Source organism: Gavialis gangeticus, unplaced genomic scaffold, assembly GCF_001723915.1.
Source record: "Gavialis gangeticus isolate Ggan-Ray unplaced genomic scaffold, GavGan_comp1, whole genome shotgun sequence".
NCBI lineage: Eukaryota > Metazoa > Chordata > Crocodylia > Gavialidae > Gavialis > Gavialis gangeticus.
Genome location: NW_017729001.1, coordinates 352237 through 376346, shown reverse-complemented (window position 1 = coordinate 376346; position 24110 = coordinate 352237). Strand labels below are relative to the sequence as shown.

General features: G+C 43.6%; 1 protein-coding gene across 4 annotated transcripts in view; it reads right to left on the bottom strand.

Moving 5' to 3' along the window:
• The window catches only part of FBXO21 (F-box protein 21), a 39273-nt gene that overhangs the window by 7657 nt on the left and 7506 nt on the right, over window positions 1–24110 (bottom strand). For 2 of the 4 annotated variants that reach the window (XM_019506674.1, XM_019506673.1), the window contains exons 3-10: window positions 22788–22882; window positions 19820–19941; window positions 16952–17098; window positions 15621–15757; window positions 15184–15320; window positions 13797–13973; window positions 12869–13001; window positions 4311–4501 (exon numbers count right to left, since the gene is read on the bottom strand). In XM_019506674.1, the coding sequence (XP_019362219.1) occupies window positions 4311–4501; window positions 12869–13001; window positions 13797–13973; window positions 15184–15320; window positions 15621–15757; window positions 16952–17098; window positions 19820–19941; window positions 22788–22882 (1139 nt within the window). Of the gene's footprint in view, window positions 1–6; window positions 1015–4310; window positions 4502–12868; window positions 13002–13796; window positions 13974–15183; window positions 15321–15620; window positions 15758–16951; window positions 17099–19819; window positions 19942–22787; window positions 22883–24110 lie in introns of those variants that run through there. The other 2 variants (XM_019506676.1, XM_019506675.1) reach the window with 2 other exon arrangements.

Sequence of the window (24110 nt, the reverse complement as noted above, 5' to 3'; positions counted from 1 at the left end):
GGGGGGGGGGTTAAAAGGGAGTAACACATAAGAATGGCAAGTCTGAAAGAACATTACATTTGCTAAATTAAGTATTCTATTGTTAAGAAAAACTAGTTCTTATCCAAACTTATTTCAACATTGTTGTATACAATTATATGATCACATATTTCTTTTTCTATAGGGTACCCTTCTCCTACAATACCACTGTCACTAAACACCTTGGGCCTGCATATCAAGAGCCCCCTTTACCTCATAACCAATTCAGTCTTAGAGCAAGTACAGACTGTGCAGTGAATGATGTGGGACTTCCTGGGTGGGGAGAAAGGACGCCATAAATTGTAATTTTATCATGTGTTACTCAGTTACTTTATAAAGTAACTTAATTATTTGTAACTAGGTAACAAATATTTGTAACTTTAATGCATACAATAAAAAGTAACTAGGATTGTAATACATATACATTTGGGCAGCTGGGGAAGAATTAAGGATGCAAAGACAACCTTAACTGGCATTTCCCAATTTCTGAGTGCTCAACTTTGCAGCCTTAAAGCAGTGTTTATCCAGTGCGGGTTTTTTGGTAATCACATATTAAGACCACCACCGACTGCTGAAGATTAAGAATTGCAGTGTTCCACCTTAAGCTTGGGGAGAGCCACTGAAAAGTCATTTTGAATATGCTAGTATGTAATGGAGCCGTTACGATGCTAATTTTTAATCCTATCCATTTGGCAAGTACACACTTCTCATGACAGAGATCATTTAATAATATTCCCTCTAATGTGACAGCCGACTGGAACTTCTTCTATTTTATTTTAGTGGTCAACGAACAGATTTTTTTTTAAATAAAGAAAACACTTGTTTCCTTGACTGAACCAAACAGCTTTATTCTCCCTTCAAAGGCTGAAAAAGCAATATTACCACTGCTCCTGCCTCACCCCCATCCCTTAAATCACTTCAGAGATGCTGACACCTCTCTCTTCTTACTCCAAGGTTGAACAGTCCCAGCCTACCCTTCACTACAGTATTCAGCACCTAGAACAGAACAGCATAGCATGCAGTAACCCACAACTCTTGCAACACAGAGCTCTGTCAGCTGCACATGATTATGAAACAGCTTGTTGGTCAAAGATGAGAAGTACAACCCCCAATTAAAACAGTATCTTCTGAAGACTTGGGTTGCAAGAATGTCTAACCAGTGAAGCCTAAGCTTGTAATAGCCTCACACGCTAGCCCTAATTCTGTCTTCTGGGGTAACAAATAGCTTGCTATCTAATAGCTTGAGCCAACTTACACAATTGTAATGGTTTTGTCAAGTTTCTTTCAAACAAACTGAATCCTCACATGATTCAAGTACAAATATGAGCTAGGGAAGACTACAAGCAGTATCTAGCACCAATTACAGTGAACTTGAAAACCAAAGCAAATAATCAAAACAAAATGTTAATAGCTGGAAAGGAAAAAACATGTGTTCTCCCAAAATTGTGGGGGAGAGGGGTGGAGAAGAAATACAAACTTATTTGCTATAATTCCAGTCAAATACTAGAAGAGAATCTTGCTGTCAAGCTATTAAAATGCAAACTGACCTTTAGCTTACACTGATTTTTTAACAAGGTGACCGTTCTGTTGGGTGGGCAATTTTGTTCATTCCTGACATTGTGATTACAGCGTTCTGGTGAAAATCCCAGAAACAAAGGCTTTTTTTTTTTTTTTTAGTAGGCTGGCAGAATCCAATTTTTATTTATTTTTTTTTTAATTTTGATGGCCAAAATTGATATACATTTATAAGCATTTCTTTCAATGTTTATCAATTTAAGTTTTTAGGATTGCACAGAATTAGGACCATAGAGGACAGACAATTGAGTAATAATAGTATACTGTTAAAAGCCTTATAAAAATATGTTATGTTAAAATATATAAAAGCCTTATTAAAATATGTTATGTTAAAATATATAAAAGTAAACACCTATAAATCAGTCAGTCATACCTGCTTTAAATCATTCTGTTTATTCATCAAGAAAGAGCAAGGCAGGCAGGGACCAGAAAAGGAGGGCTTCCAGGGGCAGGAAGCAGCTCCCTGAGGCCCCTTAGGGAGTGAGGCCCACCTGGCAGGCACTAATGGAGGAGTGGCCCGGCTCCAATGGCCATGGCCTCCTGCCCTTCTGGGTGGTGCAGGGGCATTGGCAGGCCCCATGGACATCTCTGTGTACCCTGCCCCAAGCAGCAGGAGCTGGGCCAGAGCTCTGGGAATATGGGGAGAGGCAGTGTGAATAATTGGGGCAGGATGCGTGGGGGTGCCCCCAGGGCCCAGCCACTGCCCCTACACCACCCAGAGAGGCAGGAGACCATGGACATCAGAACCGGCCTGCCCCTCTGCTGGTGCCCACCAAACAGGGCTTGCCCCCCTAAACTGCTGCAAGGAGCAGGGAGCTGCTTCCCACCCCAGGCTCGACACCCACTGCCTCTTCCCATGTTCCCAGAGCTCCTACATAATTGGGGCAAGGGCTAAACTCCCACTGAGCCCCATCACACAGGGGAAGGACCAAGTTCAGTGGCTCAGCAGGAGTCGCCACCTAATTCCCAGCTGGGATCTAGGCAGAGTGAGCAGCCAACAGCATCAGCTTCCTGGCTGCGAACAGTCCTGTTCCTTCATCCTCCTCTCCCAGCACAGTCCCAGCTTCTGCAGCAGCTCCCCAAGCCACTGCCAGAGGAGCAGTGCGCAGGTGGCACAGCCAGAGCTCCCCTTACCCCATCTGCAGCTGCCACTGCACATGCCCCCTGCCCTGGATTTCTTTACCCCAGTCCCAGACATTTTTTTCTATATACACATACTTTCTATAACATTTTGATTATTACGGACAGAAATATTTTTCCATCGGTCTGAGTGACAGGTGAAATTGATGTTCATCAAGAAAAAAATTAATCCTACCAAGCCTATTGATAAGTGATGAATTGTACAGCAGCAACTGAAAGGTCAAAATTCCCCTCATGATCTTAAATCTGATTTTGATGCACTTAGTGGGTTAGAAGAACAGCTGAAGGAGCATCTCTCTACCAGTATGCTGGGGATCAAGATTCAGATGGGTCAGCTTAATGATTCTTTCACTGAGTAAAGCAGGGGAGGGCAATTATTTTGGGCGGAGGACCACTTACAGTTTTGGCAGGCTGTCGAGGGCCACATGGGTAGCCCCGCCCCATGACAGGTGCCCCACCCCTGGTCACCATCTTGGCACCAGTGTCCCAATGTTTTGTGACCAATATCCCAGGGCCAGCACCAGTGGGGCCCAAAGCAGAGCACAGGCTGGCAGGGGTCTGTGGAGTCAGGCTGGGCTGCACCAGCAGGGAGTGGGGAGCTGGCTTCGCTCCACAGAGCCCCTGCCAGCCAGGACCCTGTGCTCCTGCCACCCTGCTCTGGGCCCTGCTGGCACTGGCCCCTGGGCACTAGTGAGGGCCCCGTGCTCCTGCACCTGCTCACTCCCAGTGCCCCCCAACCCCGCAGTACAGGAGGGGGGCTGCACACAGCCCCAACCCCCTGCTCACCAGCAGGGAAAAAGCTGGTGCTGAGCACGGGGGAAAAAGTGGCCCCTCACTCGGCCCATGGCCCGTGCTCTCTGCTGCAGCCACTTGCAGCCCATCTGGGGCTACCTGTGCCTGCTCTAGACAGCCCCATGCAGGCTGCGAGTGGCTGCAGTGTGGGGCACCAGCCACGGAGCAGGCGAGGGGCCGCTTTCCCCAGGACACTTTTCCCTGGGCTTCTTCCCTGCCTAGGGTCCTCCCCTGCCCTTCATCCCACCCCTTCCCCCTTACCTGAAGTTCCAGCGCAGGGCAACCACGTGCTCCCAGGCCAGAAGCCCCTGCTGAGGCTTTTGGCTGGTAGGGCAGGGCCAGGTGGGCCCTGCTGTTGTGGGAGCCCACCGGCTTTCCCCTGGGTCCTACTACCCTTGGTTCCTGTCATTTTTGACAGGAACCAAGGGCAGACAAATATTAATTTTCTAAATTTTTTAGGGGCACTGCAGGCTGGATACAATGGCCTCGCGGGCTGGATTTGGCCCATGGACCATATTTTGCCCACCCCTGGAGTAAAGCAAGGGCAATATATTCTATACTTCAGAAGACAATGAAAGCAAGTTTCAGATCTCCAGAGTGATACACAATGTATATGCAATAAAGCTAGCATATTCTTCCTCAGATGCTTTTCAAAGTCCTCCTCTTCCATGTAGTAAATATGCAACTCAGTTAGAATAAGGAAAAAAATCCATTCTATATGCACTCCACAGAACAAGTTTCCAGTGCAGCCTGCAAGTAGTGTAAAAGATTTAAGGGGCACTCACCTCTTGTGTTTCATTATCAACCCAATGGAAAAGCAAACATCTTTGTGCTTCTCATCAGAACGGTGCTTCACCTCTGGCCCCACTTCCTCTTTCCGGCGTTCAATATGTTCCAGGGTATGTTGAACCAAATATCCTACTGCTCCATGCTGAGATGGGTCCAAGGCCTGAATATGCTGCAGGATGTCCAGAACCTTCAGTATTGAAAGATAAAAAATGGGTTTTGAACAGCTTTTTTAAAGTAACTTGCTGCGTTAAAAACAAAGTTTCCTTCATAGGATAAAAGTGTACAGCTGTAAAGGTCCACTATACTTTCATAGATTCATAGATTGTAAGACCGGAAGGGACCTTGGAAGATCACTGGGTCCAGCCTCCTGCACCAAGCGGGAAAGATAACTGGGAGTCAGGTGACCCCAGCAAAGTGACTGTCCAATCTCCTCTTGAAGATTTCTAGGGTAGGCGATTGCACCACCTCTGGAGGGAGCTTGGTCCATAGTCTGGACACCCTATGAAAAGGTTTTTCCTAATGTTGAGCCTGAATCAGTCTCCCAGGAGTTTGTGGCCATTACTTCTGGTTTTCCCCAAGGGTGCCCTGGTAAACAGTTGCTTACTGAGCCCTTGATGTACTGTCCTAGTGTAGCAGTAAGCTGCTACCAGGTCCCCTCTCAGCCTTCTTTTCCTCAGGCTGAAGAGTCCCAGTTCCCTCAGCCTTTCCACGTATGGCTTGTTTTTTAAGACTCTAATCATACAGGTGGCTCTTCTTTGGACTCTCTCAAGCTTGTCCATGTCCTTGTTAAAGCGTGGTGCCCAGAACTGGATGCAATACTCCAACTGCAGTCTCACCAGTGCTGCGTAGAACGCAAGAATCGCCTCCTTGGTCTTACTGGAGATGCATCAATTGGTGCACGCCAGAGTATTATTTGCTCTACTGGCTACAGCATTGCACTACTGGCTCATATTTATACTGTGGTCTATTATCACCCCCAGGTCAAATTGCTAATAAAGATGTTGAAAAGTACTGGACTGAGTACTGACCCCTGCAGGATACTCTGCCCACTGCTCACCAGGATGACAAATCTGTTCTCTACGACTCTCTGGGTTCCATCCTGCAGCCAGTTTCTCACCCACCGGACTGTCTTGGAGTTAAGCCCATAATTCTCCCATTTTCTCATGAGGACATTGCGGGATACTAGATCAAAGGCCTTTTGGAAGTCTAGGTATACAATGTCAACCTACTCTCTCATGTTCAGGTGGCGAGTTAGCTGGTCATAGGAGGAGATGAGGCTGGTAAGGGAAGACCTGCCTGTAATAAAGCTATGCTGGCTGTCACTCAGAATCTTACCTTCTGCAAGCTTATTGCAGATAGACTCCTGGATGAACTTTTGTAGGATTTTCCCTAAGATGGAAGTTAGGCTGACTGGCCTAGAGTTATCTGGGTCCTCTCTCCTGCCCTTCTTGTGGATGGGTACAACAATGGCCCTCTTCCAGGCCTCAGGGACTTCTCCAGACCACTACAAGTTGTGGAAGAGTTTCACTAGGGGTTCTGCAATGATTTCAGCCAGCTCCTTCAGCACTTTCAGATGAAGATCATCCAGTCCCTATGATCTGTATACATCTAGCGTTTTTTTTGTTGTTGTCATACACCAATTCTATGGCAATAGTAGGAAGGCAATTATTCCTACTGTACTCACTCTCTACTCTACCTGGTGTGGTTTTCTCCTTGGTCCAGTGAAAGACCGAGGCAAAGTAGTCATTCAGGAGTCCAGCTTTCTCCTGGGTACCGGTAACAAACTCTCCTAAGTTGTTGAGCAATGGCCCCACACTCATTTTTCCTCTTGTTTCCTGTGTACCTAAAGAAGGACTTCTTGTTGTCCTTGACTCCCTTTGCTAATCTAAGTTAGGTCGCCACTTTAGCCCGTCTTATCTGTTCCCAGATAATGTGGGTCGTCATTGAATAGTCCTCCTTGGGGCCCGCCCCGAGCTTCCATTGTTTATAAGTCTCTTTCTTCTTTCTTAAGAGGACCATGATTTCCCTGTTTAGCCAAGATGGCTTCCCAGCCCTTCTGTTACCTTTTCTCCATATGGGAATGGACTTCCTTTGTGCTTCAAGGATCGTGTCCTTTAGGAACAACCACTCTTTCTGTACACCTTTCACCTTTGGTCCCTGGTCCCACAGCACTTGCCCTACTAGTGACTTAAGCTTGTTGAAATTTGTATTTTTTTTGGACTGAGTTTTTCAAAAACATTTTTATAGTGACAACTATATTTTAATGCAAAGAATCTTGTCAATCAATTATCCTCTCTCAAGTTAATATACCACCTCTCCCTTTCACTCAGTACAACATAACATCCATGTAACAACTACTGTAATTACTTACTTGGAAATATAATGTTAGGGAAATATTTAACACATTAGCACTTCCATTGCCTTTTAGTGAACAAAAATAAGAAACTTGGACCTGAGGACACCAGATAATCACCTTGCTGAGGTCACCGGACCCCAGTTGTCTTTCCTGCCTGGTGCAGGGGGCTGGACACAATGATTTTCTGAGGTCCCTTCCAGCCTTACAATCTACGAATCTATGCAGCCAGTCAGCTTGACACAAATTGCTGCTCTATATAAATCTTTGTTCTAGTCCTAAAGAACCCATCACATTCATTTTTTTAATTAAAAATACTTCTGTGTTCCATAGCACTGTTTAGACTGGAGGAACTAAAGAAGTTCCTTTGAAAGCCAATTAACTTAATTCCTCATTTCCCAGAAGCGGAGTCAAGGGCACCAGCTATTACCCTAAACTCCTCCCATGGCTACGACTTAAAAAACAGATTCAGGATTCAAGATCTTAAGCAAATGCTGTTGCCAGATTTCCAAGCTATCATCACAAGACTATTTGAGAAATGTGTTACAGACAGATGTATTACTAAAAAAGGATACTTAAGTGAGGCCAGAGCCCTGTTAAGTAGTCCAGCCACCTTTATAGCCAGGAGGCCACACATGATGCAGTTACAGAGCAATATAAACAGCCTTTTCTAGATTTCTGCGTAACTGTGCTCTGGAAACTAAACTCTCTTTGAAAAATAACGACTCTTTAAGCCTTTACAGTTGAGGGGGAGAAGGGAGAAAGCGTGATATAATGAGTCTGCCTGAGTCTGCAGACAACCTAAAACGACTCTAATAGACATGAATCCCATTCATCTCAATGAGGTTAAACAATGCTAACCTTTAAAAGTATCCTCAAGGGATTTCAGACTTAATTATTTTCTTGCCAATCATTTCAGGAAATACCAAGCTAACATACTCCATCACTGTCAGGTATAGTGACAGCAAGAAGAACAAGGTCAACCTGGGGCAGGCTAGCTGCTATGAAAGTTTGCGAAGGTAGATAATGTGAATTTAAAATACTAGCCCCAACCCCATGTGACTTATAAAAAAGTAGCAAGAGAGGAAAACGCATCTAATCACAGTATCAAATGCCTCAATCATTGTGTTGTTGCTAAAAACCAATACAGCCTTACAGTTCTTAGAGCTGCCACATCCCTCAACTGTTCCTTTCTCAGAATCCATGACAATTTCTACAAAATGGTTACATATGTATTTGTTACAAGAAGCTGCAGCACAGTGAAAATCTGTGAAAGCACAAAGAGTAATTGATTAAGCCCTACCCTGTCTGGCCTGTAGTTAAGACCCAGAGCTTGAAAAAGAAGAATCTAAATAGAAGCAGTGAAGAAGAGCATAAAGTAATTAATGAAGAGAAGGTTTGGGTAGTGCTACACAGTTCAGAATACTCCGCCCAAGTCCAACATACCACACGAGACAAAAAGTCTTATTTATAATTTAGTGTCTCAAGAAAGTCAAAAAAAAGTGAAATGGGGAAGTCCTGACAAAATGATCACAACTGTCTTATATCTTTTGCTTTTGAAGATAAAGTAGAATTGTTTAAAGTAGAATTATTTGCAAAGATAGACATTTAAGAGATAGAAGCAAATATCTGTTAGCTTTGCTTGGCTCCATACTAAAAAAATCACTACCAAATCTGACATCCTGTTATTGGTTTATTTTTTTCTATGCTTGATTCATACTTTGCAAAAAGGGAGCTCTTACAATAAATATTCAGCCTAATACAAAATAGTTAAAAACACATTTGAGTGGGAAAAGATGGTAGGTTCTTTGTTAGTCATTCGTGTATGCCACTAAGTGAATCCTATTTCCACAATCCCAAAACACAATTTTCAGAACTCTGAATTTAATCCATACACACTTGAATACAGTGCAGGGATCCTTAGCGGTCATTAAATTGACACCAGATCTTCAGTATGTCTGGCAATTTGAAGGTGTGTGTTAACAGTATAAAGAATCATCTGTCGTTAAAGACAACAAATTGCAGGCATGTGAAGTGGGGATGGAAAGTAAATCACCTATTAACCTTCAAATCACTGCGATGTGACAAAGAGAAAAATCAAACATCTGGGGAATTTACTCTGAACCATTATGCTGTCCCCTGTTGAAGTACATCTATCATTTCTACTTGAGGATCCCCAGACAAAGATCTTCATTAATGTGCACTATTCTGTTAGCGGGTGAAACTCTAAGTCTGACATTCAATCTAGACAGCAGCAAGCTTGGTGATTTTTTTTTAATAAAATGTAGACATTTACTTCAGTTACAGCACCAGGCTTCCTAAAGCTTAGGAGGAGTTTTACTCCAGGAACTTTTTCTTTTCCGAGTAATGAAGTAGGAAGATGTCATGAGGCCTGGTAAGTGGATGGGGTAGACGTCATGAGGCCTGCATTGACGTGGTTAACCGGTGGCTTCAGAGCTGGTGCCATGAGGCAGGCTTCGGGTTTTTGGACAACAACCCATGTTTTTGTAAGGAGGGCATGCTGGGGTGGGATGGGCTTCACCTCTCCCCTAAGGGCAGACATATCTTTTCCTCTAGGTTGGCTGATCTCATACAGTGGGCTTTAAACTAGCTTCGCTGGGGGAAGGGGCCGCTTCGAGTAGAGAGGATGCTTCACCAGCATGCAGGGTGACAAGAGGAAGGGAAGCCCAGGTAAGCATCAATGTCCAGGGAGCAGGGGGCCACAACTGTCCTGGGGGTGGGAGGGAGGCACGTGCACCCTCAGGAGGCCTCAGGTGCCTCTACACTAATGCTCGTAGTATGGGGAGTAAGCAGGAGGAACTGTGCCTCCTGATTGCGAGGAAGAACCCAGACTTAGTAGGGCTCACAGAAACCTGGTGGGACCCTACCTACAACTGGGCGGCGGGCATTCGGGGATACACCCTATGTAGAAGAGACAGGATAGAGAGGAAAAGGGGGGGGGTTGTGCTCTATGTCAAAGAGCACCTCACATCATCAAGGATTAGCTTCGGGTTAGAGGAGGGTCGGGCGGAGACACTATGGGTCAAACTTCAAAGGGGGTGTGGCGGAAGGGACCTTACAGTGGGTGTTTACTACAGACCACCCAACCAGGGGGAAGAGCTGGACCAGGACTTCTCCAGTCAGCTTATGGAGGCAGTTAGGTCAAGGGATGTTATTGTCATGGGTGACCTAAACTACCCAGACATTTGCTGAGAGCAGAGAGCCAGGTCTGACCACTTACGTAGGTTCCTGTCTGTATTATAGGACCTTCACCTTATCCAGGAAGTGCACAGCTCCACTAGGGGTAACACCTTGCTGGACCTGGTCCTGGCCATGGGCAGTGACCTGGTGAGGGGACTGCAGGTCCTTGACCACCTGGGCAATAGCAATCATCACCTGCTAGATTTCACTATCCAATGCAGGGCGTCATGGACTCACACCAAGGCTAAAGCCCTTGACTTCAGAAGGGCCAACGTTACTGAGCTTAGGAGACTAGTGGGGGAGGCACCAAGGGCTCAGAAGGTAGAGGAGATGGGAGGCCACAAGGGATGGTTGTTTACTTCAAGGTGTCCAATGGCAGGCAGGATGCTGAATTTTACTTCTTTATGTGTATTCAGGAATTTCAGGCAATACCTGGCTTAATCTTCAGGGGAAATTCTATGAGAAAATTGAACATTAAGACCTTGCTGAGTAAAGAGACTTGCACTGATCTGAATTTACAGGGTAACCCCTACAACAACATGAACTGAATTTCCTAAAGTATATGCAAAACCTCACTGTAGAAAAATGCCAATAAATGTCACCAATAAATGCTGTGTGCATACATGCAACCACAGCATACACCTGGCTAAGACCATAGCCTGGCAGCTTGGAGAGCAGCATCCAGGTGGTAAGTCTGTGCATGTGTGTGGACCGAAGGGCGGGGGGGGGAGCAGATTTAGGCCCTGACAGTGAGGGAGGGAGGGAGGGAGCAGAGGCTGCCCAGCCAGGGCAGAACACAGCTGCAGGCAGCTTGTCCAGGTGGTGTGGGGGGTGGGGCAGATCCCACTGCTCTGGGGGACACATGGGGGGGGGGATGTGCCCCCTGGATTTTTGCATGGGGTGATGGGCTGAGTGCTGTAGGCTCAGGGCCAGGGGCTGTGCTGGCCTCTTCCAAGCAGGGTGGGGCTGAGGCAGTGCTATGCTCAGGATAGGCATGGGCAGGGCAGGCAGCAGCAGTGTTGAGAGGGGGCTATGGGGTCAGTACTGGGAATTTTGGGGTGGTTCTAACCCACCCTGTAGCCCTCTCTCCCAGCACCGCCGCAGCCCGGACACCCTGTCAGTAAGAGGCTAGTGCAGCCCCCAGCCTGCCCTTGCCCCACACATGATCCCACTCTTCCCTGACCCCCCACTGGGCCAATAGACCCACATGGGCCTGCTCTTCTCCAGCCCCTTGGACCATCTAAACCTGCCCTTACTTTCATTTTGGGGTGCACACTGCTAGCCTTTCCCTGCAAAGGGGTCACCCACAATGCAACAGGAGCTGGGGTTTTAGGGCACTCCAAACTCACCCTTCCCTGGGGTATGGCCCTGGTGGCACATTCTAGGTGCTGCTCTGCCAAGAGCAGTCCTACCACAGTGACCCCAAACCCTAATAGGGTGCAGTTTTCAATCATACCCAGGACCAGTCTCTGGCCTTCCTGGTCTTGCTCCTGGTCCTTCTCTGGGCTCCCTCCCCTGGATGTTATCCACCCCATCTGGGCTGTCAACCTCCAAGCGACCTGGTTCCAACTTGACTTAACCTCCAGGCCCACTGGCACCAGATCTCTCTTGGACTCCTTTTCTTGAGCCCTCCTCAACTGGCCCAACATCTGCCATCTTTATGCTGGGCCACACACCCCTCGACCCCTTCCTTTTGGCTGTGGCTCCCCATAGGCCTTCAGCCCCTCCTAGGCCCTGGCCCCACCTTGGACCAGACAAGAACTCCAGGCTTTCCTGGCTCTGGCAGTCTCTGCTGTGGTCTATTACAACTTTTTGGTCCTGGCTCTGCACAGGCCAGTTGAGACTCCATGGTTCAGTCCTCTGGCTGTCGGCCCTCTCTCCTATGGGTCCACCTTCAGGCCCCCTTCATAGATCTCTTCCTCTCTGGGCTCACCCAGAGCCTCCCATAAATCCTACAAACATAGCCCCTCTCTCTCTGGGGTTCACCTGGACTCTTTCCCCTATACTCTCAAGCCCCCCTCTCTGGGTTCACCTGGCCCTACAGTAGGTCCACAGATTCTCAGTCCCTCTGTTAGTGCTCACTTGGCTCCTCCATAGGCCCACAGACCCTGAGCCCCCTTCCCAGGGCTCTGGACCCCACACTGGGTCCCCAGGAACATCCTTCATCCCCAAAGTTCCTTCCCAAACTTCATGACTGTTTCAGATGTTGTGCTCCCTGCTAATCTCTTGAAGCCAAAGCCCTCTTGCTGGCATGGTGGTCTCTGTAGCTTCCAGATCTTACTGCTGGGCTCCTCTCTGGGCTTGGGCTTATACTTGCTCCAAACCCAGCCCTCCTCCTGACTCCCTCCAATCAGACTTAGCCTCACCTGTGGCTCCCTGGGTCAGCTGACTCCCAATCAAGCCTGGCCCACATCTGCCTGAGGCTCTGCAGGCTACCTGACCTCTTAAAGTGGCAGGAACCCCAAGTGCCCTGCTACAGTCAGTGGTAATATGTCCAGAGCTCTGGGACAAAGCTTAGTAAAAGAGAATTTCCAAGATTTTTTCTGACTAAGTAACCTTCTTCCTCACTCCAGTAAGAGTTCTACTACTCTCCAAAACCATGCATAAACCAAATATATGAGTTATTTTATATCTTACAGCTGTCAGGCTGTAAGTCTCTCCAGAAACAGACTGTCTCAGTTTAGAGATAAGGTACTAAAATATATCACAAGTCCCTATTAGTTAATGTTACAGTGAAAAATATTGCCACAGAAAGCAAACAACAACTTATGACTCCGGTCAAAAACTGTCCACAGGCATGCAGTGGGGAACACCACGAGGAAGATCTCTTCTACATTCAGCAGATATTGATTTTGGAATGTGATCATTCCTTAAAATTATTTTTATTACAGGAAAAAATCTTGGCTGACTATAACAAACTGTCATAGCCCCCCCAAAAAAATCAACAGCTAACTGTTTTTATAGTTTAGCCTATCACAAAGCATATGAAAAAAAACATACCTTTTCTGGCCAGATTCCCAGGTGGAAGTATAACCTAGCTTGGAGCATTAGATGTTGCACATTGTCTGGATACATAGCCAGGTATAGATCCAAAGAGTCCCTCAGGAGTTGGTAAGACTGATCAGTACTTTCTCTAGAAGCAAAAAATAAAAACTTAGTTTTAATGTTACAACTTCATTTCCTTTTATTACAAATGTACAGAGCTATTTATCAACACAGACAATATAAAATACCATCCAACTGCATTGACTCGAGGGATTTATTACTAATACCATCCACTAACCCACTGGGGAGGACTGCACTAGATAGTATCCTTTCAAACTCTATTCCTTTTCATTAAAAAAGTATAAAATTTGAGTTTTGGTGCTCCCTTTGAGACCTCATTAAGTCCCAAATTTGCTTGCCCTTAATGCATCTTTGGTTGTCTTATTACAAGTGATCTGTAGCAATTATTTCTCCCTGTGCATTTTGGCCTCTTACAACGAGCATCATTTTAGCAATGTGAAGGTACACAAAGAGAAAAAGGATCATAGGTGCACTGGTGACAAACCCACTGTGTTCACAGCAAAATGATTGTGTGAGATGCATCAGTTCATAAAGAAAAATCATAGTTCTTTAGGCGATAATGGAAGATTCTCAAGATCCTTACCAATATGCCCCAAAAGGAAAAAAAAAATCTGTTCATTTGCTTATTTGAAAAGAATTTTGCCCAGTATTTTTTCTAACCAGACATATTCTTGGAGTGATTAAAGGTCATGCAACAAAAGTGATGGCCAGAAGTATCAAATAAATAAATGGCAAAGTTAACATACCTCACAAAGCCACTTGCTCATGGCTGCCATAAAGAATCAATGATCAAAGTAGTGTGATTTGCTCCTCATTTACTTAAGGCTTTAAATTCTGCATAATACTTAGAATTAAGTCTTACCGCTTTCCAAGGTTTAAGAGGTTTCCCACCATACGCTGCAAGACCTCTTTTGAAGTCACCACTCCATAAAACTCCTCAGTCACATGGTGGCCAATAAGGTACTCGCATTCTTTCACAGCGAGCTGCTTTCCCTTTCCAAAGGCATCTATGTAAGTATAGTCAAAGATATCTGTGCTTCTAATAAAACATCAAAGAAATAAAATGGAAATGATGGATGTCTCAAGCTAAATAACAATATAGATTTCTGTCTTCTTCACAGACCTATTGCTACAGTTTGAGTTTAAAGTAAACAGTATCAGAGCTTCAGGTTCTTTGTGACAGGGGTTACAGTTAATTTCTTCTTATCTGCTCTCTTTCAACACATGTGCTGAAAAGTTGAACAACATATCAATTTATCAGTTGTGCCATTTCTTTCCTTAAAAAAGGAGCCATCTCCATGGATGCTTCACTAGCGCTCAGATATTTTACAAAGCTATACTTGGTTAACCAGAGATTACAATACAATAGAAACCACTGCAGCACAGACTATCTATATTAGTCAAATTCCCATGAGAGGTATATGTTACCAGGTTAATTTTATTAAATGATATCACTGCAGTTTCCCCTGAATTTTGTACTTCTGGGAATAAAACCACTGCCAACAGTCAATCCAATGCGATTTGACGGATTACCAATACTGATTCAGAAGGGAGGCAGGTACAGGGTACAATATAATACATTTCTAACAGCTGTACTGCCTGCAGTATTAAACGCAACTAAGTTAAAATAGCCATAATGAAAAGCCAAAAAAACCCTGCTAGTGACTACTGCTGTATGTCACTCGCAAAAAATCTTTCACCGTTCAATTACCTGCAGAGCTATTCTCAGAGCTCTTTGAGTGAATTCACTTTTTGAGTTTCCAACAGATTAATTTGATTGCTCAGGTTTATATGGGACAAGATGCTCCTGCATGTATTAGTGACCTCAGAAAATGTTTCTTGTTTTACCATTAAACTAACTATTGTCTAACTGTAATAGAAGAAAGGGTTAAATACTGTAGTTACTTGAATATAAGATGAGCCCCCCCCATAATTAGAATATCTTTATAAAACATTTATTATAATTTTCCAGGTAGAGAAATTGGAAGTTTGCCTTAAATTTGCCCCCCTCCCACTGCTACAGCAGGAAAAATAAGTCTGAAGCATTAAATGACCAAAAACTTATATGCAGATGAGGCACAGGGCAATCTAGCCCAGCTCCAAATCTCCACTTTTCCAGTGCCACAGACAAGGTCATATTATGTGTGCAATAATAGAAAAAATTATAATTGTCATAGCAAGACACAAGAAGTACAAATGATTTATGGCCTTCACTATTCAGAAGTGAACTGGAACTAAACATAACTCACCCTTCTTTTCCTTGACACCATCTCAAAAGGAAATGACTAGGAAAGTTGACTGGCTCAAGTCTGACACCCAACTGCCTGGCAATTGTTAAATAGAGAATAGATAAACTGATTGGGATTCCAGTCCTGCGGATCAAAACCTGAAAAGTAAGACTTGAATCAAAAAGGAGGTTTAAAAATCCTAATCAATGCATTAAAAAAAAAAAGATTTTTTTCTTTTTATTCAACTCGCACCATGCCTCAAAATCCACCAGCAAATGCACAAAAAAGTTACTATCCTAGAGAATGTACCCAAATCTCCCCTTTGGGATGCAGGTGCAAACAGTTTAATTCTACTTACTTATTCAACTACATTGACACAAATATGACAAAATAAGTAGAATTCCTTGAACTGTATATTTGAGCAGCTTCAAAATCTGCTTCACTATACATCCATTTACCTGGTGAATATATGAGTTCAGAGAGTTGTAGTAGTCCATCTCATTTCCTTTGTATTTTAATTGTTCATACAGGACACAGTTCATAGCATCAAGTACCTGCCTTTGAAGCTCCACTTCAGGAATCATTAAGAACTCTCCTAAAACATATAATTAAGAAAAACACTTTACCTAAGTAACAGCAGAGAGGTAGTTAGTGATGTCAGTCTCTAAGGCACCACTCTGCACTAACTGGTTCAGAAAGGTATGAACTTTCATAGGCAACAGCCTACTTGAAAACCCTATGCCTCTCTGAACCACTTAGTTTCTAAGGTGCCATTCTGCCCTACCTTCTGCTTAAGTGACAGTAAAAATAGATGGGATGGTCACTCCTTGAAAGGGAACAAACATTAAAGAAAACTGTTCAAGATTTGTAAGACACATTCCTTTCCCTTGGATTTTAGGAGCTACTCAAATACGTGGATTGGCTGTTGATGACTTTGTAAGTTCTGCAAGGAAGAGGAGGATGCTTCCAATGCCAATACTCTCCCTAGTTCTATGGTAGGACTACTAAAAAGAAAAGAGTTGAACCAAATACCATATTCACAGTGTACAAGTCAATGTGGTATATAAACCCACCCCATTTTTCTGATTCAAAAGTTAGGATTTTCGTAGATCCAGTGTATAAGTCAACCTAACTTTTTGGATCGGAAATATGGGGTCAAAACATAGGGCCCCTGCATGCTGTCACTGCAGGCAGGCCACCCGAGGGGTGGCGCTAGTCTCACACGTTTCCACTTGCAGGGGCCGGCACCAGGCTCAGCATTTGGCTGCCAGGGCCCCAGCCCCTGCAAGCGGTGCAACAGAGGTGGGCCGGGCAGGCTGCACTCCTCACCACTGCACACTGTGGGGCAACAGCGCCTGTGTGGGCCTGCTGCCTGCCTTGTCCCCAACATCCCCCACCTTCCCTCACATCCCACACACCCACATCCTCCCCCACACCCATACCCTGCCCACCTGAGCTCCACGCCCCCGCTGCCCCATTGAGCGTGGGCTTTGCACTCCTGCCAGTCTCAGCTCTCTGCTCTGTGCTGCAGCTCCCCCATCCTGGCCGCTTCCCTACCTGATGCCCTGAGCACTACAGCAAGGAGACTAGGAGCTGCTGGATGCCAGGGAAGCAGAATACTGCCAAGATAAGGTGTATAAATCGAGGTGGAAATTTAAGGGTCAATATTTAGGCTTCAAACCTTGACTTATACACTGTGAAATCCAGTAAGTCTATTCACTCAAATAAAAACTGCAGATTTAGTGTCACTTAAGAAGACCCAACTAAAACAAGTATTTCTATACAGTACCTGCCTTTGAAGCCAAGCTTGGATGTCTAGGGTTTTTTGTCCGAAGGTCTTTGCGAACTTTATCTGTGATATCATCCACTTGGGCCTGGACACCTTTTAGACAGATGTCTGATAGTGGATTACAGTACTGATCAATTAAGACAGCACCTGGAAAAAAGAAACTTTTTTCTTTTATATAAAGGATTTCCTTTTTTTTTTTTTTACTTATTTAATTGTATATGCCTACTTTCAATATTGTAAGTGATTTTGGTTAAATGTAAGGCTTCCATTTAAAATTTTCACTGGTTCTGAAAAAGTCATATATAAACGCAGAAAATAATGAGATGCTGATAGCAATGTTACAGGTCTTTTTATTTAAGAGAAGCAACACAATTGTTGTAACATCTCAGACTGACTTTCAGAACTCAAGCACACGGCCTCCTGCTTTCCCCAAGCACAATATGTTCCCCCACGGGGTTGAAAATATAAGTAATGGAATACAAGGCAGAAGAGAGAAGCCTAAAGAAGATTAGGTCTGCAATAAGCCATTTCTTTTCTTTGAATATCTACAACAGCTTCTTCTCACATCATATCTAACTCTACCTACTCCTCTTTTAGATCACACAGTCTCAGTCTCAATCTCACTTCTGCTTTTGTTGATTTCTTTCTGTTCCACTCTTGCTTATCCCAAAATCCTTTTCCTTATTTCTTTGTTCATCTACTCATACCACTCTTAGCAGTCTTCACCTAGTATGTCCACTACACTGGAACAATTTACCTTTTTTTTGGTCCAAGTGTCCTCTATATATCAAACCCTAGCATTAAAAAAAAAAAACAAAAAAAAAAACCACTTCTTCCAAGACTTCTTTGTTGTCTTGTCTTTCTAAAACCTCCCTATGACTCAACTTATTGAGGTGATTATACTCAAGTCTAAGATCTCTGAAAAAGGGACAAATACTGTTTTTCCTTGTTCCATAAAATGCCACAAGGTAGGTTTAGGTTTATGCTGGAACTGGAAGTGTGACTATGGGCAATCAAACCTACACTAGATACTAGGTAAGAGTACAGCTCAGGCTTCAGATTGGGCTGCTTAACTGAGTAAAAGCTCATGGCAGGCTTATAGTCAGGTGGTTAGCTCAGAGTAAAGCCCCATGCTGTCATTTTTTAACTGATGCTGCTATCCATGTTAAATTATATTAAAACTTGCATGGATCCACCTGACAACTGTACTGGAGACACTCTGGTATCTTTACAACTCACTATGTACATAATGAAGATCACCAGTTAATATCCATTCCAGAGCAGGACCTAGAAAGGTCACAAAGTAGCACCCTTTGTATTTCCTTTCACCACATGCTGCCTTCTCTGATGTCTACTAACACAATCAGATTTGTGTACGATAAAAGCAAAGTAAGTTCTAGAACATTTTTTAATTCTCAATTTCCTGCAGTTTTAAGGTACACATCAAAACCAACTACTTCTTTCCTAAACCTTGGGAGAAATCTATATATTCTGTAGTCTAAACCTAGTCTCTCCAGAGTAAGCTACTTGTCCACCAGTACCACTTAAACTCTACATTTTCCAAGGCAAGAATCACACAAAAGATGCTTTACCTTTAAAAAGGTGCCAAACATTTTAGGAAGTATACCGAGTGCAAAAGCAAATGTAATTATGACTCCTTGAGGTTTTCTACCAGTTTGTTACATATAATTTCTCTATAATATGCTGCTAAGGGAGTACTGAAGTAGATCATTGTGAGACTAGATATTGATATTTCTCCAGTCTCACAGCACAGCATGAGTGCTTCTCAAGATGACAGTAGTGAACAAACATTTTTAAAAAAGATGAGATTGTCTGAAGACTTAAAGAAATGACAGCAAGTACCTTTGGAAAGGTATTATCATGAGGAACTAAACTAGAAGATAGTTAATAAAAATAGATTTTATTTGTATGTAGAAAGACATTAAAGAATACACAGCCTGTCTAAATCAAGGATGGATCCTTATTTTCAAAGGATTCAATAATGGTCCTTTGACCATTATTTTTCATGTTCAAAGATGGATCCTTATTTTCTTATTCAAATAGACACGGCCTGAAACATCTGCTTTAACATCAACATTTAAGGACAAAGTGAAAATACTGATATTTTAATATTTATACTGGTATTTTGTCTGTAAACAGCAAAGGGAGCCATAATTCTCATTAAAGTGCATGTTCTTTGCCCAGTTATTACAATATAACAGGTATACACAGAAAATAGGGTCCCAAAATTCAGACACAGCATATCACAACATAGATATAATACTTCTTCACATGAGAGAAGCTGAAGTGACAAAACCCTTCTTCTTTCAGCATAGCTGGGTCTACACAAGGATTTTAACCAGCAAAGTTACATCAGCTGGGGGGTGATCTATTCACATATCTAGCTGAAACTGCTATGCTGGAAGAACTGTGTAGTACTGACTTGGACATAGTCTTGCATCAACTCTTTTAGAGCTGCCAGGTGCGTATGAAACATATCTAGGAAACAGAGGGAGGGGGAATGAGGGAGAAGTCATTGTTACTTTGTATATAAAATGTAACCTTTTAATTTCTCTTTTCAGCTGTGATGGTAGTGGAAGGGCAATATAAAAATGTTGTTTCATTCAGGAGGAGGTGGGTGGTTTTTTTAAAATTTCTGCACCAGCTCAAATACTTGTTAGACTACGGAAACTTCAAGACATTACATTTCTGAGGCACCTAAGCATCAATTTAACCGTTTATCTCAATTTGCCAAGTACATTTAAAAATGTACTTGAGTTTAAACATTTTCTAAGGCCTTTATTGAATATGCATGAATTTAAGCACACATTTAAATAAAGTCTCATTGAGCCAGAGTCCTATAATCACCTTCCAAAAATGACTGCTGGTCCACAGGCTGTTGAAGATATTCCTTCAGGTTTTTTAAAATATTCTGCTGTCGTAGGAAGTATAGAATTTTTTTTGCATAGTATTTCCAGGTAAGACCCTTCCTGCAGAAATATAAGAAGTAGTACTGAAAGCCAAGCAAGCACACTAAGTACAAATATTCAGTCTGATTCTCACAGTTCATAGGGATTTGAAATTTAGACCAATGTAATGAAAACATGCCCTGCCCACTCGCGCCCAATCTGTGCATGCCAAATGCCAAAAAATGCATTGCAGATGCTCTTTGTCACGCATCCAGAATTGCTCCCTGGCTTGGGCAGCTTATTGACATGCACCCTGTGCTCCTCCAGTTGTGGCTAGGTTACATTTTTTCAACTTTTGGCATGAGTGGAGTGGAAGCAGAAGGTGTTTTCACAGCACTTCTTCCCAACACAACTTAGTTGAACAGTGTGTCAACAAGTCCTTTGTTTTGTGAAGAACAAATCTGATATCATAAGAAGAGCCAAGAGAGCAAGGCAGAAATGTGTCTGAGGTGCTGGTTGTAGCAGTGTTGATCTGAGGATAAAGGCAGAGATATAAACATTTGGGGCAAACTCATTACAGGCAGCAATACTTTTGATGCCACTTAACAAAAGTTTCAAAATATTGTGATAATGGCATTCAAGGCAGCTATAATGTCAGAGATTTCCAAGGAATGTCCGTTTAAAACCAAATATTCTCTTTACAAATCACTACCTTCCCTTTGACTCCCTACAGAATACAGACTCTTAAAATAAAATACCCTCAAAGATTTCAACAGAAAAACAAAATCAACACAAGAAAGGTGGGAAAGGGGCAAAAGTTCTCAGGAAAGGTATGCTGAAATAAGTATTTTGAGAGTTGGGTATGAAGAGATTGTCAGGTAGACAACATAGCACAGAGCTCAAAACACAACAGCCTGCCACAGTAAAGGCCCAGTCAGGTGAGGTTGAAGGTTGTCATTTTGAATATAGTTAGGGCATACATAGGGCCTTAAAAGCCAATAGTCCCAGTTTTACAGGCATGCCAACTATAGCTAACAGCAGGGATTTTCACCTTTTTTTTTTTTTTTTTTGGGAGTGTACCCTTTCTGGGTAGTTCTGGCAGAGCAGGGGGGAAGGAAGAAGCTTGCATGTGACGGGTGGGATGGAAGATGGCCACGGTGGCCACTGCGTGCAAGCCCCACCCCACCTTCAGTCTGGGCGGCGCCTGTGCGGCCCACAGAGGGAAGCCACTACCCTCACGCCCCCACAACCCTGCTCCTGGAAGAAGGCAGCACAGGGTGGTGGGTGACAGTGCTCCTGCCCCACCATGTGTACCCCCTGGCCCTTTCCAAGTATCCCTGGGGGTACACATACCCCCAGTTGACAACTCCTGCCAAACAGGGTCAACACTGGCCTTTAGCACCTTACTACCGAATGCATCCACTGGTCTCTTCAGTTCCAGAGAACTTAAATGCACAGGTCCCAAACCCAGAGTATCAAGGCAGATTTCCATTTATTTTCACCACAATTTTATATCACACCCTATTGCTGCTATTTAGAACGCATTTGAATTGTTTCTGTGAAAATAATTCCTTCTCCTTGCTTTTCTTTTCCCCCAAATCACAAACCAAACAAGTCTTCTTCATCCTGCTGAATGGATAAACAATCACATCTTATAATGTTACTGCCCTTTAATTACTCAGGATGCTCAATAGGGACAGCCGCTTTTTGGAACATCTTCCAGCGAAGTGATTTAGCCTAATGATACTGAATGGCAATGACTACAGCTTAATCAGAGTATAATTAGCATAAATTCTACTTTATAGGGATGCATTTGGCTAAGCCAAGGGCTTGAATGGTGCTTAAACAGCTCCCAATGTGCAATGTTTAGCCCCAGCTTTAATACAGGAGTTACACAATGAATATGGAAAAAGAGAAATTATATGCATATTTTCATTCTGGATTATACCTTTTCATACCTTCTAATAGCACCTTAAGTAGGGACAAGAGGCTACTAGGCTGTATTAAGAGAACTCTATTCTCGTTCCAAATAAAAAAAAATCTATTTTTATATGCCACTGTCAAACAGAAACTGAGACAGAGTCTGATTTCAGTGACAATGGTCACCACCTCACCTCTACAAAGATTAGCAGTCGCAACCAAAATTTATGCAGACAAGAGCCACGTATGTTGGCTTGACCTCCACATTACGCTTTACCAAATAAACCTGCATCTGAATAATAACTATACAAGTCAATCAAGCTCATTTCAGGAGAAAAGCTTCAAAGCTGTACCACCTTCAAAGACATTTCAAGGAAGCCAACAAAATGCAGTATAAGCAGACTGAGGCCAAACGCCAAGTTCACTGGAAAACATTATAAATGGTTTCCCATCAGGAAAATATTGCCCAAAGAAGAATGCACTGCATTCAAAAGCTTGTTTAAGTTTATTCCAACTATGCTGTTTACTCAATAAAAGATACCCATCACCCACAAAAATCCTTTCCCATTGCTATTAAGTTTATTATGAAGTTTCAGACCACCACTACCTGAGGGATAAAAAGATGACTATCAAGAAAAGCTTCCTAACATTGAGCCCTTACTCTGTGAAGAAGAATGGACCAGTGATGAAGGTGCTCACTTGGAAATCTGGAGGGCCAGTTTCAATTCCCTGCTCTGCCACTGACATTCTGTGCAACCCTATGCAAGCCATGTGGACTCTTTCTGTGGGACCCATGGTGGGCTCGACCAAGTGACTTGTACTCTGCAGTTCTTCTAACACCATCCACACTAACTCTAGGTTACTATAATGGACATGGAATGTATGAATTAGGTCTCAAATATTTTTACATGAAGGGAGTAAAAGGACATGGAGTCAGAACTATAGGAGCACCCAGCAAGAAGGTAATAAATATTTTCCCTTTCTACCTGCTTTCATACTAAGCTCACCTTCCTTCCATATTAAGGATAGACATCAGCTCATCCTCAAAAAAATGACTTGGACATCCAAGAGTTTCAATGTCACTGAAGCCATCACAGGGGACCTGGCAAACAGAACACCATGTTATAAACTACAGTGGAGTTTTCTTCATCAAATAAAAACAGGTGATTTCACAACAGCCTCAAGAGCTCAATTTAGCACTTTGCTTATAACAGTGAAATTGAACTGAAATTGGATTTTCAACACCTGGCAGCTGTGAGTTCCCACTGAGGGCTCTCAACTGTGTGGCTACTTCTGTTTGAAAAAAATCAAAGAGGAGCTTTGTTGTCTTGCAGCTTTGATGAAAAGATCAACCGATTAAACCATAAAGACTGTGCAAATAACTGATTTTTTTTTGCTTCAGTGGCCAAAAAAGAAACAACTAAAAAATAAATCTTGTGTACAGTTAAAGAATCCCCTCCTCCCCCCCGAAATTTTATGGAATTAAGAAAAATATTTGTAACAGTTCAACTGAAATGAATCATTTTGATTTTAGGCATCTTGAATACAAGCCAAGAACTAGTTTCACAAAATGGATCATGAATTTTGCCTCAAATTTCTAACTGAACCAAAAATGTTTATGATATTTAGCCTGAATTCATTAATCATTTCATGTTGGCCACATTTCCATTTTTCAACAAATGGACAGTTGGCCAAAAAAAATCTAGCTCTGAAAATGAACTGCCAAGGGACCTAATAGATATGGAATACAGTAGCAATTCCACAAACAACTAAACCATAGAGGTGCACCAATACATTGGTCCCATATCAGATCAGCACCAATATAAGGAAAATTGACTATATTGGCAATTAGCCTTTTTGCTGATGTGGCCAATAACATGGCTGATAAATGTTGCATGTGCGCAGACAGCTGCAGTGCAGCACACAGGCAGCCAGGACCGCAGCTGGGTCTGGCTGGTCAGTCTGTTGTGGGGGAAGGGGGGGGGGGGGCGCAGACCAAGGTCCCCATGGTGAGGGAGGGAGTGGGCCAGGGGCTGCCCAACCAGGACAGGGCACAGGACTGAGCCGTGCGCAAGGCGCGTGGCTTCTAACACTGCGTGCACCCCCAGGGGCCCAGGGGATGCATGGGGGGGTAGGAATGTGCCCCTGGATCAGTGCACAGGGCGAGGGCACTGTGGGCTGAGGCCAGGGCTGTGCCAGGTTGTTCCTGGCAGGGGTGTTGAGCCAGGCTGTGCTTAGGGCAGGCAGCAGCAGTGCTGGGAAGGTACGTGGGGGGACAGGAGGGGAGGGGACGGCTACAGTGAATTTTGGAGTGGCTGCAGCTCCTTTCA